Source organism: Patagioenas fasciata, chromosome 15 (assembly GCF_037038585.1).
Source record: "Patagioenas fasciata isolate bPatFas1 chromosome 15, bPatFas1.hap1, whole genome shotgun sequence".
Lineage (NCBI taxonomy): Eukaryota > Metazoa > Chordata > Aves > Columbiformes > Columbidae > Patagioenas > Patagioenas fasciata.
This window is the reverse complement of record NC_092534.1, coordinates 11,844,481-11,861,815: the sequence shown is the minus strand read 5'-3', so window position 1 is coordinate 11,861,815 and position 17,335 is coordinate 11,844,481. Positions and strand designations below refer to the sequence as shown.

At 39.7% G+C, this 17,335-nt stretch overlaps 2 protein-coding genes across 3 annotated transcripts; one reads left to right on the top strand and one right to left on the bottom strand.

Moving 5' to 3' along the window:
* Positions 1-11: 11 nt before the first annotated feature.
* Positions 12-1,429, top strand: FAHD1 (fumarylacetoacetate hydrolase domain containing 1). Its single transcript, XM_065850506.2, has one exon. The coding sequence runs from the start codon at positions 164-166 to the stop codon at positions 830-832; it is 669 nt and encodes a 222-aa protein (XP_065706578.2). The 5' UTR covers positions 12-163; the 3' UTR covers positions 833-1,429.
* Positions 1,430-2,849: 1,420 nt separating this feature from the next.
* MEIOB (meiosis specific with OB-fold) lies at positions 2,850-16,907 on the bottom strand. Of its 2 annotated transcripts, none has more exons than XM_065850855.2 (14): positions 16,703-16,907; positions 15,483-15,564; positions 12,301-12,358; positions 10,850-10,981; positions 10,045-10,117; positions 8,961-9,156; positions 8,354-8,454; positions 6,601-6,653; positions 6,417-6,512; positions 5,921-6,022; positions 5,337-5,490; positions 4,781-4,964; positions 4,206-4,292; positions 2,850-3,340 (listed from the first exon to the last, which is right to left on the bottom strand). In XM_065850855.2, the coding sequence occupies exons 2-14, from the start codon at positions 15,549-15,551 to the stop codon at positions 3,206-3,208; spliced, it is 1,440 nt and encodes a 479-aa protein (XP_065706927.2). In that variant the 5' UTR covers positions 15,552-15,564; positions 16,703-16,907; the 3' UTR covers positions 2,850-3,205. The 2 variants fall into 2 exon arrangements, with proteins under 2 accessions (XP_065706927.2, XP_071671077.1); XM_071814976.1 differs by having other exon boundaries at positions 15,483-15,574; positions 16,703-16,730.
* Positions 16,908-17,335: the final 428 nt, after the last annotated feature.

Here is a 17,335-nt window from a genome sequence, read left to right as displayed (position 1 = left end):
AGGGCCGGGGATTTGCTAAGGCGGGTAAGGAGGCGGGGGGCAGGCGGCTGCCCGGGCAGAGAGCAGGAAGGAGAGCGGGGCACAGGAGCGGCGGCAGCTCCAGGCCCGACAAGGACGCGCCAAGGGCACCCGCGGTTCCCAGGGAACGGTACGCGGCACGGCCATGGCCTCCAAGCCGCTGTCCCGCTTCTGGGAGTGGGGTAGGAACATCATCTGCGTGGGGCGAAACTACGCCAAGCACGCCCAGGAGATGGGGAGCGCGCTGCCCCGGGAGCCCCTCTTCTTCCTCAAGCCTTCCTCGGCCTATGTGCGCGAAGGTTCGCCCATCCTGCGGCCCTACTACTGCAGCAACCTGCACCACGAAGTGGAGCTGGGAGTGGTGATCGGGAAGAGAGCCCAGGCCGTGTCCCAGGAGGCCGCCATGGAGCACGTGGCGGGCTATGCCCTCTGCTTGGACATGACGGCCAGGGACACGCAGGAGGAGTGCAAAAAGAAGGGTCTGCCCTGGACCTTGGCCAAGGGTTTCAGTTCATCGTGCCCGGTCAGTGACTTTGTGCCCAAGGAGAAGATCCCAGACCCTCACAAGCTGAAGATCTGGCTCAAGGTGAATGGAAAGCTGAGGCAGGAAGGGGAGACCTCCTCGATGATCTTCTCCATCCCTTATCTGATCAGCTACATCAGCGAAATAGTCACCCTGGAAGAAGGAGACTTGATTCTGACAGGGTCTCCTGAAGGAGTTGGGTCTGTGGAGGCCAACGATGAGATAGAGGCTGGGATAAGTGACATCCTCTCCATGCGGTTTAAAGTGGCGCAGCAGATACGTAGATCCTAACCGGGAACTGGGCTGGGACTATCTGCATAGGAAGAATCGCACAGAATCACAAAATCACAGAATGTTAGGGATTGGAAGTGACCTCGAAAGATCATCTAGTCCAATCCCTGGAGCAGGAACACCTAGATGAGGTTAAGAGGAACATCTGGTCATCAAAGAGACACACAAGCTGTCCTGGTTGTTACATATTTACATGGCCCAAGCGTCTAATGGGCTGTCACGCGTCAATGACATGTAACCCATGAGGTCAAAACGCATTTGACTGAAACAGCCCTGTTTCCATGGAGGCTCCAGCCTCCTCTGAAGCTGTGAACCTGGAGTCCAACGCAGCTGGGGGGTGGTTGATACCCAAACTGTACCTGAGAACTGTTGGAGCTGGTGCGCAGGGCGGCTCGGGGGGAGCAGGGCTGGCTGGCACCGTGTGCTCTGCTGTTCTGCTGGGACTTTGAGATTTGCCAGTGTATTGCCTTAAAAAAAAACCAAACAAACAAAAAAAAAACATTAAAATGGTGATGTAGGAGCTAAAGCTCACCCATGCCATGTAAAATCAAAGATGTATGTCTAACAATAAATCCAGAATTACCGCTTCAGAAAGAATGTCTCTCCTTGGGGTATCCTACAATGAAAAGTTGTTTGCTTTTTAGATTAGTTTCACGATTCCTCCGTGCATTTTTCAAATGCACAAATTAAATGAGGATTGCTTTCCCTCCCACTCCAAGAGGCGTAATGCAGCAGGAAGTGTGCCAGATGCCTGGCAGATTTTTTTCCCCTAAACTGAGCTTTAAATGTGCTTCTAAAAGTAAAATAATACAAAATATCTAGAATAAAGAAGCTTATTGGTAAAGATCACCAGTAAACTTGTCTTTACTCTTATTGATTTAATATATTTTTAATAAAAATCTAACTGCAGCAATTACCATGACTTACACAATGCAGTGCAACAGTTGGAGTTTTTAAATATTTCCAGCTGTTAAAAATTCATGCTGTGCAACTTTTCCTGTTTCCAAATTCCAACTGATCGAGCGCTCTCTACCAGTTTGCATGACAGCGAGTTCTCTTTCAATTTGATGGAGTGACAAAGTTGTAAAATCTAATTAGAAAAACGCTCCCCACACAAACATCAAAACTTAGAATTTTCAAAGGTTGCACAGAACTGTCTGATTTCTAACAAACCCAGATGGTTTGTTGTTTTTTTTTAACACACATGCAAGCACCAAAGTTAAATGCTTCAGTTTATTAGAGCCAGATCTTGACAACCACTTGGTTTTTAAAAGTGCATTTGCAGAGAAAATTGCTGTAACCCAAAGACAAGCACCTCAGTGAAAGGGCAGCATGGTCCAGGGTACTACAAATCACATGCTAAAAAGAAAGTAGAACTTGTTGCAGAAGGAAAATAGACATTTTCCTGTCAGCCTCTCCAGCTGTGTGTACCTGTAGCATGGCACCATGTACCCGTACGCCACTTGCCCTGGTACTAATCCTGCAAACATTCCAGTTCACTGTGTTTTGACTTAAGCCAAAGGAAATTTAAAATTTTTTTGTATGATGAGTTCTAAATCGTGTGGACAAAATTCAGATTTCGTCTAAAGGGAGCCAAAGGAACTGAGGCCAACAGAGACAAACATCTTCCCACCACTTGAAACAGCCCAACTCCCAATGTGCGCAGGAGGTGACAACTGTGGAATGCAGCAAATGCAGCTGCAGGGGAAGCAAAGGACAGAAATAGGTTAAAACCAGAGAAAAATACATGGAGAACATACCTGGATTCTTTATGTTCAGCTAACAGCTATCTTGGGTCTGTCCCTCTCTGCCGCTTATAGTCGTAGCTTGATTGATTGGTTGTCAGAGGTCCCTGCTAATTGATTACTCTGTTCTAATAAGACTTGGTCTGCCCTACAGAGAAGCAGCCCTGCAAACAGCAGCTATTGCCAAGCAGTTTCTCTGCAGTTGCCAGAAGTTCCGTGTTTGGGCACACCAAAATGCAGCACAAGCCCAGACAGTGTTTCAAAGTGGGTCTTTATTTTTTTAAACTAAAACAGAAGTAGAATTGAAGTAGCAAGGCAGTAAAAAACACAGAAGCTCAACAGATCTGTCATGTACTATTTGTTATTTCTGATTTAAAATATATTCTCAACTGGGCAAAGAACGCTTCCATCCCCCTTGTACTGGGGGCAGAACTAACTTTTCTTAGGTTGAGGCCTCATTACACTTTTTAAAATACAATCACCTGAAAAAGATCAACATCAGCCCACTTACAGGGGTTAGTAATGCATATTCCTTCTTTATCATCAGAACATGCTCAGCAAAATACAGTGAGAACATCATTCTACCTCCAATAATACTGTGAGGAAATGGTCTTTTTCCTGGCTGTTCTCAAGCCATATGGTATAATCTCTTATTTCCAGTCCCTTTTCCCAGCAAGCTCTGACTGGCCTCTACAGGGTCTGCCGGTTTGCAGGAGAGAACATTCACTTTGAGTCCACTTCTCCAGCTGGGTGACAAAGTAACCTGCAAAAATAATTAAAGGTCTTGATTTTACTACTGTATAGCACTTTGAAATACATTCTTTTCTGTTATCACACAGCACGTTTACTTGACAGATTTGGTTATAGATATTTTACATTATTTTACATGAGTACATACATTTTATGCTACATAACTGGCACTACTGAACTGAAACCCTTTAATTTTGTCCTGGAAATAGAGGCAGAGGGTGAGGGAGCTGGGAGAGTAAGAACAGTTTTGCTAAGAAGGGCAAGTTTTAGAAAGTGAGTCAGTTTAGACCAGGCAGTTCTGTGACAAAGGAATCCAGTCCAGTATACAGCATGCAAGCAAAAAAAGTAAATAATACTGCAAATAGTAGCAGATCTTTTAACAGTTGTTCCAGGTGTGTGAATCTAATATTGTTGCTTCAAGGAGAACTGCAGATTTTAGACATACCTAATTACATTATTGCCAAAAATACAGGTAACTAAGAAATACACTTTAGGTAACCGCATATACCATAAAGCCTGTTACGTATTTTGGCTGGGCCTTATTCTTGCAAGCAGATAGTGTTAACTTTATTAATTATAAACCTACAGCCATAGAAGTCAGTGATTAAATCATGTGTATGTACTTCTGAAATATCAGCTCCTTAACCAGTATTGGCTAAGAGCAGATTGTGTTTTTCACGGTTTGCCTGAAAGAAGCCTGCAGGTACATCTGCTAATGTTGAAATTATGACAAAGTCTATTTATTGGGATATTCAGAATATGTATGAAAAGTATTCTTTATTTTAAAAATTTCAGCAGAACTGACATGGAGTTTTCCAATACTAAATACACTACCAAATGGGTAACAGCCACTGTTTTAAATTAACATTAATACTAACTTTAAAATAAATCTTGCTTTGTTCCAAAAGAAGTTGCCATTTCAACGCAGTTTTCTTGTCTTCTGTTAGCATGAGGAACTCGTGGACCTGGAAATAACATGACAGAACAGAGCACTTCTTCAGCATATAGTTACAACAGCATTTCCACAGCAAAATGACAATGAAAAGAGCATCTTATGCATTTTTTGTAAATTTCTAAGCTGTATTTTCCCTCTTTTAACATAGTATTTGGTGTAATATATGTACCAAGACAATCAGGTTAATCAGACTAAATTGCAGGGTGTTTGAGAATCAAAATTAGGAAATTCCAACCATGCTCTCAGAAAAGTGTAAATTAATTAAAATGAAGTGGTATTCTGAATAGGGCATTCACTCTTACATTTAACAGGTTTCTTAGCAGCTGCTGACTTCTAACTTTTGACTTGTTGAAAAACCAAGTGTGTGTGTATCCATATCCACATGCAATTTTTTTAACTGGTGCACACACACACAAAGAACATTTACATCTATTTGTAATTTTCATCAGGCTTCACAGCTCAGATCAAATAAGAACAACCTAATTAATTTCTACTTACTGTGCAGCCTAATGTTTCCTCAGCTACACAGTCAGACAGGTAGCAGGAATAAAGGGTGCCCGTGTGATCTGTCACATCAACCAGTATGTCAAAGCTTGCAAAAGTTGACTTGGAACCCGGAGAGATGTCACTGCAGAAGGTGCACGTGTTTGACACTTCGTTCACCAGAAAACGGCATATTGAACTGAAACGTAAGAAAATAATGAATGCATATGCGCAATTCCTTCTTGTTTGAAATTGTTTTCTAGACTGAGATTTCCCAAGATACGTTCCCCTCTTTAAAAACTTAATCTTCTAAACTCTTAAGTCTGTTGGAAACAAAATGCCCTTTTTCATCTTGGCTCCTCTAGCACGAGAAAGAGCAAGTCCTTCACAAAGCCACTGCCTCCCTCTTGCTCCTTCTGGAAGTCTACGTGACAAAAACTTCACATGCCGTCTTCCAGAGGAGTTCTATTTCTTGTCCAGAACTGGACTAAAATATTGTTCTGTCTAATTTGGGTGAGGGGAAGAAGGATAAGCACTTTTAAATACAAATTTTAAACAAGCAGTTGCTTACCATCTGTTGCGAATAATTTTAGATGCATTGTCGTCAATGTCCAGTGTAGAAATGTAGCCATAAATAATTCCATAGATTGGATCAAGTTTCCCATCACTCTGTAAAGCTTTTTCTTTCAGCTGTTCCACAGTATAAACATCAACTACAGTCTCCACTAGAAGTTCAAAAGACATGTTAAGTGTGTCCAAGAAAGAAACAACACAGGAGAGCAACAACAAAAGAGGATCTTAATGTAATATAAAACTGAGAGGATTTGATCTAAAGCACCAGGAAAGCCCCCCACACCTTCCTTCTGAAGCAGGCTTGTCGTTTGGGGCCAAAAAAATAAAACAAAAGGGAAGTCAAATGAGGAAATTCTCTAATAGTTAATCTTGGTATCCCCCAAAATGAGTTTTTGACAAAACTTTCCATTTTTTGTACTTATTGAAGACAGAACATGCCAGACAAGCTGCAAGTTGGCAGAGTCATCACCCCTGAAGGTCAATAAGTGACGTTCTAAGGGACAGCCCCAGCAAGAGCAGTCCAGACTGAAAATTACTACAGCATCCATTAAATAAAACCAAAGGGTTTGGGTCCATGCTTACGGTTAATGGGTTCTTTTGACTGCTCCTCCATTTTATCAAGCAAAGCTCCTGACTGCACACTGTCTTTTATGAAGCTGAAGAGAGCATTTGCTTCTGCTGTTTCTTGAAAACATATATTTTTAAGTTATTAATAGATGAAGCATGTAAAAATAACAGCATAATTATATTTTACAACTTTTTATTCTGGTGGCACCAACACATTGTCTCTTGGAATTAGCCAGGAGATGCTATGCTTTTCTCTTTTTTCCACTTTTAACTGTCAGTCCTACATGGAATATATGAAGGTCACTTGGATAAAATTTAAAATAATAAAATAAAATTTTAAAAAAGAGAGAAAAGGATGGAAGCCAAAAGCATTGGTCACTACTTAACAGACAAGAGGCAGGAAGCTTTCTGAGGCAAGTGGGCAGAAGAAATCAGACCTCCAGTGGATTCTTTCGTGCATTCTGGTTCATAATGGTTACTAATGCCAAAGCAATACTTCATCAGCTCTTACCTGGATTAGTTGTAATGATGGTTTTCGATATCACAGTTGCAGTCATACAGTTCCTAAATTTGTCAAAATTTATTCTCACATCTGATGCAAATATTACTGTGCACAAAAAAAGCACACTTGTTACTGTAGAATAAGTATGACCTTAAGCACTATGGTAAAAAACATAAAAAACAGGCTATTATACCTGTTTCTCGTGGGATCCAACTCTGTGCAAGCTGGATAGATTCATTATCCCAACTAAATGAAAAGAAGTTCATGTATCAAAACATTTTTGAAACAGCACACAAACTGTTTAGTACTAAACTACTAAATAATATAGTTGTCATTAAATTGGTCAAAGGGGACACAACTCCTTTGTTACATACACATGCAAATAAAATGCCCTGTATATCCACAGGCATCTAGTTTGCAGCCAGCCAAGATGCTTTCTGTACAATCTAATACATTCCTGTTTTATCCCATGCCAAACAGGAAAAAATAAGGAGCTGTTAGATTGTTCAAAATTATTCAATGTAGTATATACCTGGGAAATGTATGTATTTCAGAGCTTCGACAAAAGTGATTTCTAACTAAAGCAAGTCACGGTTACAATAACTGCTTATCAGCAGAGCCTGTTCTGTGGAAACAAGTTGATTGTTCACATCCCTGGGCCAGATGTTCAACCATTTTCCAACACCAGAATCCTTGTAACTGCAGATGACAAGACCAGAGTGAGGGCAGCGGCATCCCTCAAAAATGATAATTTGATGCTTAGGTCCCTCGATAAGATCTCATTCAGTTCCTCGTAATCTTAGGTGGCAAGAATACTGCCAAGTCACAGTTCTATTCTGGTGGTTTGTTGGTTTTTTTTCTTAATCTTTGGAAAAAGATATAAGATATTGGCATTTAATCTGGCATTACTCAGCCACCTCTTCACTTCTGAAATATCTTCACTGCAGTGCTGTTGCTCAAGGATTTCCCAAATTTTTGCCCGTGGCTCCGTGAAAGTGCAAAATGCCCAATTTTTAGGGTGCCCACAGGAACTCCATGTAGTCCCTGCTCCTGCCGACTCCTGAAGCATCCGGACAGCTCTGTGTAAACACAACTGTTGGAGGTGCTGCTGCAAATTAACAAGGGTGACAGCTCAGGGGCTGGAAAATTTCACACCACAGATGTTTCTTAGTGTTCATGTGTATCCGTTAATTGCATTAAATATTACACTGATTGAAGATACAGTTCCTAACTCAGGCAGGGAGCTCAATGCTCTATCTTGCTTTCTATCTAGGGAGCAAAAGTCATTTCAACCAAAACCAGCAAAGCCAGGCCAAGCGAATACCCACAGACTCTTGCACGTAGATAAACCACGAGTTTATCAAACAAACTATGGGCAAAATGCAAAGGTTCCTGTGTAAGCAAATCACTATCTGCATGCATAAGTAGTATAGGCTTAGTCATGTTTGTAAATGGGATACAGTTTGAAAGTGGGGTCAAAGTAGCATTAAAATGTTTCTGTGCTGTTTTAAACATTTAAAAACCGTTTCAACCGATTTCCATTCCATTTGATAATTCTGCTTGGCTTTAAAAATGAAGCATGCTCCTCTTTTTTCCAGATAGTTTGTGGAACCAACGTACTGCCTTTGCAACTGTTTTTAAATGCCATTTCCTGAATTAATTCAAATTTCCACATTAGAAAAATGTAACTAGTTGGAACTAAGCTTCATTTTGCCATTCATGAGCTAACAGTCTGTCAGCAAGTCATAAAACTAGACAATACACAAGGTCACTCCAATGAATCTCTTCTTTAAGCCTCTGTTCAATGTACATTGCTGCCCCATCACTCTGCCACCAAAATAACAGGACACTTTAAAAGACAGTGGTATAACAGTATGTGTTATTGTTAATTTATTTACCTACTCTTGTATTAACGTGTATATTTTAGTGAATTAGAAAACATTTACCATACTATTGGAAAAGACATCTCTGTTTCGTCATACAGCTTTACTTCACACCTCTGACCTTTTCTTTTGTCTGAAGTCACAAAATACTTTGGCTCCCCAACCTTTAAGAAGAAAGAGAAGCAATCACTTTAACTCTGCTAAGTGTTCAGGAGAATAGAAGTAATAACCTAGAAAATAAAAGAGTTTAAGGGGAAAAAAACCCCACAACCTGTAGACCTCCAAAAAACCCATGTACACCACTAAAAGTTTAACAACAGTAATTTTACTTCAAGGGACACATTTGGTTTTATAAAAATCTGAAAAATCTGCAGTTTACTTATTTTCAAGCTTTCGTCTGCTTGCACATGTATGATTTCAAAATGACAACTGCTGTAGGACATTTCCGCTCCCCTAATTTCCACCCGATATTTTTGATGAGAATCTCCAGTAACTAGTATGGTTATTTGATTTTTGTAAGTCAGCTGAAGTGACTGCCAACCTAAACAAATAAAACCAGCGATTCCTGCCCACTGTGTTTCCCAAAATCGATATTCACACTTAAGTCGTTGGAGTCACTGATGGTAGGTACAGTGGAAAAACACCACTCTGTTGTGGCCCCTTAACTTACTGACATCACAGCCGCAAGCACGTTAAGGATTCTTCCATCGAGACTTTGTCCATTTGCAACAATATCACCCAGCGAATAATAGTCCTGAGGGTCCTTGACAGGCAGATGCAACAGAGAAAGGAGTTTGGTGTCCATTTCATAACATGAAGATGTTTTGACCACTGAATGATTTTCACTGAGCAATAATTTGTAGCAACTAGGTAATATGCACAAAACAAATCACATCAACATGTCACTCATCAGTATATCAATGTAAAATTTTCATTCAATTCACATGAGAAAATAACTGCTGATCTATTCTTTTATTGTTTTCCTTAAAAATAAGGAAAAAATGGAATTTATTTGTTCTACAATTATTTTTTTGCTACAAAGCTTAGAGATAGTCAGTACGCAAGAATATAAAACTTGCCAATTTAATATGAATATATGCAATATTCTTATGACTGCCATATAATTAAAAATATTAGAATATGACGAAATAGGAAAGAAACCCTAATTAAAGAACCGGTGTATTTATCTAACATCTACGTCTTAGATAGCTAAGATAAGTTAAAACATATCTAAATTACGACTTGCAATGTTAGCTAGTTTCATATACCAGTTCAAACTGTTCTGATTTTAGAGAATACACTGAAAGACAATATATATACATTGCACCATACAAAAGGAATGACAATGCCTTATCAAATAAGTAACAAATAGCCTTACAGTGTAGTAAAACACCTTCCAGATAAACATGTAATGTGAATGGATTTTGCTAAGGATATACTATCTATAAAAAGGGTGTGTCTGATAAAACACTTCAGGAAAATCAAATCTGTTTCAAATAATTTTACTAGACTTTACTCAAAGAATGAAAAATACTCTATTTACAAAGAGCATTATTACTTTATGATGAAACTCCTAAGGTTATATACTGAGAAAGATATTACAATTCCTCCTTGTTTGAAGGAGGAAGGTGCGCTACAGCAGAAGACTGACCCCAAATCCTTCCCCTGGTTGCATTGTGGTGCAACCAGCTGACAACTAAAGTATTAACTTGGATCTTTCTGGAAAGAACTACCAGTCTACACTTTAGATTTACCTGGGAGTTACAGGGTTGAATTTTTCTTCTCTTTCCACTTCCTTTGACTGAACTAAAGGATTTTCGATTGTAACTAAAATAAAACATTGATAAGTAATGTTAGAAAACTGAATCTAGGTGCATACAAAGAGAGGTGCCTTTTTAAAATGGTTGTTTCCAAGGCTGATATGGAAAACAAACATTTTCATATTAAAACACATATCTGTCCAGACCGCTCACATTATAGCCAAATAGCCTCAGGAGTCCTCAAGACACTGAATGGAAACAAAATGACACCGAGTTCCTGTTGTGTACTCCTCATATTTACAAGTTTTATTCAAACACTCTGCTATAGCAACCATGGGCAGCGAAGTCTATCAACCGAACACGATCAAAGCACAGACCCTAAATGAATACAAGATTTTTGTTTTGCTCTTATGAACAATCGTAGTCGTATACAACTAAACGAAGACAAACACCAAACTATAATACTTCACAGGGTTTATTTTTCATAATTTATAAGAAATGAATATAGGAGTTTAGATTGATTAGCTATACATAAGATCTGGATGGCTACATTTAGTGAATTTGTATCTGGTCTTTTGTTGACATATTTACTGGTTTTGAATTAAAATCATCGAAATCTTATTCCTTTCCTCTTTATACTTAGCATAACTGAACAATTTGTTTCCAATTAGACTGTTTTCTGAGTCCCCAGAGACAAATATAGCAAAACCGCAAACACATAACAGTGATTTACTGGAAAAAAACAAAACCAAAAACCTATATTCAAACAGAAATATGTTAAGAATAAACTCCAACTTACCACAATCACCAACTCTAAAGCTTTCTGAAAGTGATCTAATATATTCTTCTCTGCCCCAAGAATTTACGTTTATAAAATAAGTCGGTGAATCACGAATAGTAAAGCTGAAGGTGTATCTTTCAGACCCAATGTCTGCAGAAATAAACAGCACTATTGTAATTCATTAGCACAGCTTGATATCAATTTAGAATATATGTATAAAAACTACGATTTCGTGGCTTTCCTGGATTTTTGTCATGAATTTACTCCCCGCGATCTGGTGGGTGCCACTAGAGGTCAGCAGATTGCTCAGGAATCACGTTGTGTTGAGGAGGGACCCGCACCGTCCACCCACCCACACATCACTGAACCTACAGATCGCATGCGAGAGAAATTTAAGAACCGGACGATTCAGGACATGGACGAACACAGAAAAAGGGATAACACATGAAGCAACTCTATGAGAGTATGTACTAGCCCAAATTTTGGAGTGGGTAGGCTGGTTTTAGGTGGTTGTGCCCATGCACAAGACCATGGCAGTGACATCCAAGGCTGCAGGTCACAGGCAGTATCACTGTCCAGATAGTACCAAGGGGTTTAACCGAATAAAACAAAGTGTTTCTGGCTCTATGGAAAGTTCACGATCAAGAGGATATCAGTCTCGGAAACACTGCACTCCCTTTTCTCTTTCAGCTAATTAACAAAGCTTTCCATGGATCATACAGCCTTATGCAAGACATGATTTTTAAGCTGCCAATGAAAACTGCACAGTGATCTGCGCGTAGTGGGTATAATGTGACTGTAGTTCTATGGAGGCACAAATGCAAACACCACATTTTCAGACTATGTAGAATTTTTTCTGGTGACTACGATGAATTCCTTCTAAAAAGGAGCAGCTAGAGCAGCTCGGCGTGATGACAACAACAACAGAACCGCGGAGTGGAGACTCTTTCAAATGGCATCCACCTCATTCCTAAGCTGTAGATATATTACTTCAATTTCCAACTGATGCTCTATTACAATGTATTATTCCCATTTTTTTCTTTAGGAGTATATGATAAGATGAAGCAGGTGCTACTCAGACCAGAAATCACTTGTTTCACTCAAGACATCTCCTTAACATTTCTGTTTTGGGAGAGAATGAATATGAAGGTACCAGATCAATTCTAGCAGTATTTATGTAATAGTGGGTTCATACTGGTACCATCTCCTTCAGACTCTGAAACTCCATCATGGAGCTTTTCCCAAAAAACTGTAACTGTTAAGGTGTAGCAAAACTAATGCTGCTCTTTCATCTTGGTTGTCAAGCACACACAATTATTTTTATGCACTTTTATTCTATACATTTTACACTACAAAGTCTGTTTGTCATTTAAATATCGATTTCAGTCATTTAAATATCGATTTCAGTCATATATGCCAAATTATACCATATAAGAAAACGAAGTAAACACAGTTAAAAACGACTGTACTTTTTCTGTCTGGAAAGCTTCTGACATCTGTTTTCCCAATAACCACACCGATTACACTCTAAAAAATAAAAAGATTATAGAATACAAGTATTAAACACAGATGTATATGATGAATTAGATTTCACGGACTTGTACTCTACTGATGATAATAAACATATTTCTGACTGGTAATCATTTTAATCTATTTATTCCACAGTACCATATGAACTAAGGACTAAAACATAAACACACAATTTTACTTTAAGAAAAGAGTGACTAATAAAAATATTCAAAGAAATACATCTGTTTCTGTTTGTGAAGACAATGGGGGGGACAAAAGTTCACCCCAAACATTCCCAATTTTGGCTGTTGTACAGCAATCTCTCCTCAGGTAGGCAGCAATATTGTCATTTCACGCTCTCTGCACAGGTCTCAGATCTCCTTAAATGCACTATGAAAAGTCTGGACAGGATTTATTTTACAGTTAGGCGTCCAAGGTTTCCTCTGCTGTCAGCACCGAGATGCACACCCATACGTGCACAGGGAGGGTCATTTATCCTGTCCTCATCTAAGCAACATTCATTTCTACACCTGCCTCTTTCTGCTGTCTCTCAGCCAACTACAGTGACAGCTTAGGCAGCGAACTTTTTGATGATTCAAAACAAAATCAATCTTTTCCTGCTTTGCTAAACTGTTATTATGCAAAAGCATGCCAGTCTCAATTATCAAACAGAACTACTAGAACAAAAGTTATACGTACAAAATATGTATGTTAATAATATATAGCTATGTAGTGGTGGTGTTTATTTTTTAAGAAAAGCTCCTCCTTGGTGTGAGAGAACAGGGATTGCAGTGCTAGTTTAGGAATTTAAGAGATAAGCAATGAAAGTTGGTGGTGTAAAAAGGACTGGAAGGAGAGACGGATATCGCAATGGTCCTTTCCAAACATGGAACGTGCCACTTCACACAGGAACGCACTTGCACTAGTGCCCGACTTTCTCTCCTGTTCCCAATTTAATGTGAATCACTAGATGGAGCAAGGTAACTGTCTTATCCTATAGCGATGGAAATGAACTCAATAAGAGGATGTGTGTGGAATATCCTAGTTCTTCCAGTCTAGCAGAATGCGTTCTACCTCTCCACATGTAGTAATTTAGATTAGGATTTTTTTAATATATTTTTCGGATTAGTTTCCTAAAGCCAAACATTTCAATTGTATCAGAGTGCAACACAGCCTGTCTCCCACCACCAGACAGAAGAACTGGCATTTAGGATGACTCTTCACATGAATTAATCTGCTGTAAATGTGCAGTTTCCAAAAGAGCCCTCCCCATATTCACCTCTTGTATCAGCACTTAGCCTGTACAGCGACCCAGCAGAGGAAGTGATTTGGCTGGAAACTAATTGGGGGGGGCGGGGTGTGGATTGGGGAGAAAGAGGGTAGAAAAACTTCCAGAGATCATTTCCTTGATCAGCTTATTGTGCAACTCCACAAGCACTGGTTTCACCAAAGGAAGCGCGCAATACTGCCTATTCTTGCTTAGTGCTGCTCAACCAAAACCTGAGACTACAGCATGAACTTATTGCAAGTTTCTTAGCCTTGAATCTACTTCACTTTTAAAAAATAAGCTGCAAAGTAAAAAAAATATATGATGTTGAACGATGCATGTTCAGTGGTTTTCAAGTTCCACACACATACTTATTGTTCTACCATAAGACAGTGAATTACTTTTTTATAAAAATACTTTCTTTACTATATGTTGCTAATTGCAATACTCAAGATTAGTTTTATTTGTAAAATTAAAACTTTTAGCTGAATTAGTGGATCACTGTATTTGGGAGTAACTGTGAATGGCAGATTAAATTAGCTTTGCTGAGGACCAGGAGTTTATAAGAAGTTGGAAAGAATATACAATACTGCTGTGAGGGCATATAAAACTCCCTCTCCTAGGTCACTGCTTTTCTGTGATTTCTCTTTCATTTCTTTAAAGTAAAAGAGGAAAAAAAAAAAAAAAAATTGTGCCTCTCCCAAATAAAAAGCTGTGGGAACAGGAAAATTCCTTGTTGTTTTCCCTCTCTTCACAGGCATCAGCACTTCCATGGGGCACACAGTTCTGCAGAGGCACATCTGCTTTCAGCTGGAGAGACGGGACTGCAACATCGCGCATGGCACAGCTGGCGGGCTGGGACACCACACACGGCACAGCTGGCGGGGCAGCCATGTGCAAACACTGCTTCTCGGTTTTGTTCTCCAGCTCCCAGCAGCACCCAAGACTCAGAAGACACGTTACGGCTGGTGGGCTGCACAGTGAAGGGCGGAAGTACTGCAACAGAGGAGAGCAGAGCCTTTTCCCTCCCTTATTAAAACATCACCTTGGGGAGAAAAGAATGAAAAGCTGTGCTGTCCCCCCAACCTCCTATTTTTAATTCAACCATCTGAAACCAAAAAGAGAAAAATACTGAGTCTTACAGCACAGTCCTGTTCAGTTCTTACTCCAGTGATGATGGTCCTCACTCACATCAGGACACCAAAAAAACTTCATGCTCAAACATCTATATGAACCTACGAACTACAAAGCTTTGCTGTTCATTAAGTTTACTTTGTGGTTCATCTTACTCCCCTGTGCTCCCACACGCAAAATTCTTAGCTCCTCATAAACTGACAATGGCAAAACCTGCTTTTTGTTCTAAAGAAACAGAAACAATCCTATCTGACATGTAATGGTGAGATTTTTATCCAGTTCAAACACAATACCACTCAATCAAGGGTTTTGTTTGAATAATTTGTGACTCTTATTCATCTCTGAGGGACTGAGCACACAGGATGGAAGGATTGGGCCCCACGTTCATAGCTTGTGGTGAAAGACTCTTGTAGGTTACAGATGTATTGTGGCTGCATAATGCTGACTCTGTACGTCTTTACTAATTGAGCATCCATTTAAAACATCACAAAGGAGCCTCTGAGACTTTCAGACATTGAATTGTCCAGTCAATATCTATAGTTGTGGTATCTACGTACTATGGACAACAGCAGCATCAATTTTCATTTTGCTTGTTTACACACAAAGAAGGTAAGGTACTTTAACAATCAGACTAATGCTATTAGTATCTAAATACACGTCAATTACATAATTTTGCAGTAACATAATACAGTCCTATACAATTTCATTTGAGAACGAAAGTACTATGTCTATGAGACTTACAGGACGAGCAAGGTTTGGATGCAGATCTGAAAGTGCAACAAAGTCCCGTGTTGAAGTAGAATAAGCCATTCTTTATCTGTAACTTGAGAAAACTAATTTATATTTTTTTAAAAAATCTAAACAAATCACTTGAAACTATTCATAGTGAGAATAACAAGTAATTTTTATAACACAGGTGTTTTGACATAAATAGCATCTGTCTTCAATAAAAACCGTTTCAAGCCATCTGAAGTAGACAATTCTTAATTGTTTGTATTTGGCAATGTAAGTTATGAACATGACTATGGCTACTCTACCTATGTTTCTCAAAGAAAGGCCTGTAATTTTTATTTATTTATTCAGCACTAAATGACTCCATGAGCACCAGCCTCTGAAAAATATTTACCCTCCTTCTCCTGTCTGGGAAATCCAACTGAATTTAATGAGGCAGTCCGTATATAAAAAGGCCATTTACATGGGAAGAAAGCAATGTGCTGGGTTGCAAACCACCTTAATTGAGGTTTTTGACTTAATATTAAACTACTTGAAAATGTGAGTTCATTCCTTTCTCAAAGTTTGAAATTTATTAAAATAATTTTTTAAAAACTCTGTTATTTTCAGGCTGCCAACATAGCATTGCTGCCCATTCCTGTGAGTCCTGTCTATTGCTGCCAGAGTCGGGCCATGACCACTTTGTTACCCACCTGAATGCCTCTTATTATTTCATGGGTACCCTCAGAGACATTATTGATAAATAGTTGTCAGACTCTATTTTTCCATAAAAGGAACCATCAAGTTGTCCAAATCTTAATAACCTTGAATATGAGAAAACTGCTGACATTTTTCAGACTTTACAACAGAAGTCCTGAATGGCTTTCATGGTCTTTCTACCTGGCACGTTGTGTGAGAAACATTAGCCGTTTCACTGATCATTAGTATAATGACCTGTTCAACACACTAGAAAAGGAAGAAGTCTACTTTTTTTTTTTAAAAAAAGTAAGTAATTATGTGAGAACATGAAGTCATCTGTCTCAAACAGCATTTAAAACTGAACTCTCACAGAAAGATATCCCAAATTTGCCTTGCAAAAACTACTGAACAGTGGGGCCTTCAAACCTATTCCCATCCCATTATATAGAAGAATTCACGTTTACTTATGTAGGTAAGTTGCCTCAGCTGTCCCTCTAAGGCATGTTAATATTCTTGCCTCAAAAGAAGTTAAAGATTGTTGAGTGACATACCTCACACCACAGCTGAATCAGGTTAAAGGAAACCGTGCTGCGAACACATGTATCAAAAGAAGATTAGTGAGGCAATTGAGGGTTTAAAATGCTACAGCCCTGACTTGCCCCTCCTTCCTGAAGGAACTTGCACCACCACCCAACGCCAGACCTCCTTCTAAAAAAAAATCACAGTAAATAAAAGCATAAAGCCATGGGCGTCACCAACCCATCCCAAACGGTCTCTGGCACCAGATGAGCTTGCACCCTCAAAGCCAGGCTGGGCTCTACAGTTCTTGCATGAATCCATCATCATCCCCATTCCTTTCCCTGCCCAAACAGCACATGGTGGCCATCCCATGGGGACAGGGACAGCCTGGAGGCTGGGCAGGCAGGAGCCCTTACACAGCTTCAGCTGCCTCCGAGGGATCTCAGGGGAGACACAGAGCAGCCGGGCTGGGCAGGGAGCTCGCTGACAGGAGGTGCTCAGGACAGGGAGACAAAATGGCGGCGAGCGCCGTGGGCGGGAAAAGGGCTTCATGCCATCGCACTGCGTGCAACCTTCCCTCACGGGGGTGATGGGGAGAGGTGTGAGGGTGCCCCTGCCCCTGGGGCTCAGGGAACGGCTGAAAAAAAAAAAAAAAAAAAGAAAAT

Coding starts and splice junctions, on each gene's coding strand:
- MEIOB (XM_065850855.2), bottom strand. CDS start 15,551: ATGGCTTATTCTACTTCAACACGGGACTTTGTTGCACTTTCAGATCTG. Junction 12,359..15,482: donor ATCCAAACCTTGCTCGTCCT/GTAAGTCTCATA, acceptor TTTATTTTTTAG/AGTGTAATCGGTGTGGTTAT. Junction 3,341..4,205: donor AAAGCAAGATTTATTTTAAA/GTTAGTATTAAT, acceptor TTATTTTTGCAG/GTTACTTTGTCACCCAGCTG.
- FAHD1 (XM_065850506.2), top strand. CDS start 164: ATGGCCTCCAAGCCGCTGTCCCGCTTCTGGGAGTGGGGTAGGAACATC.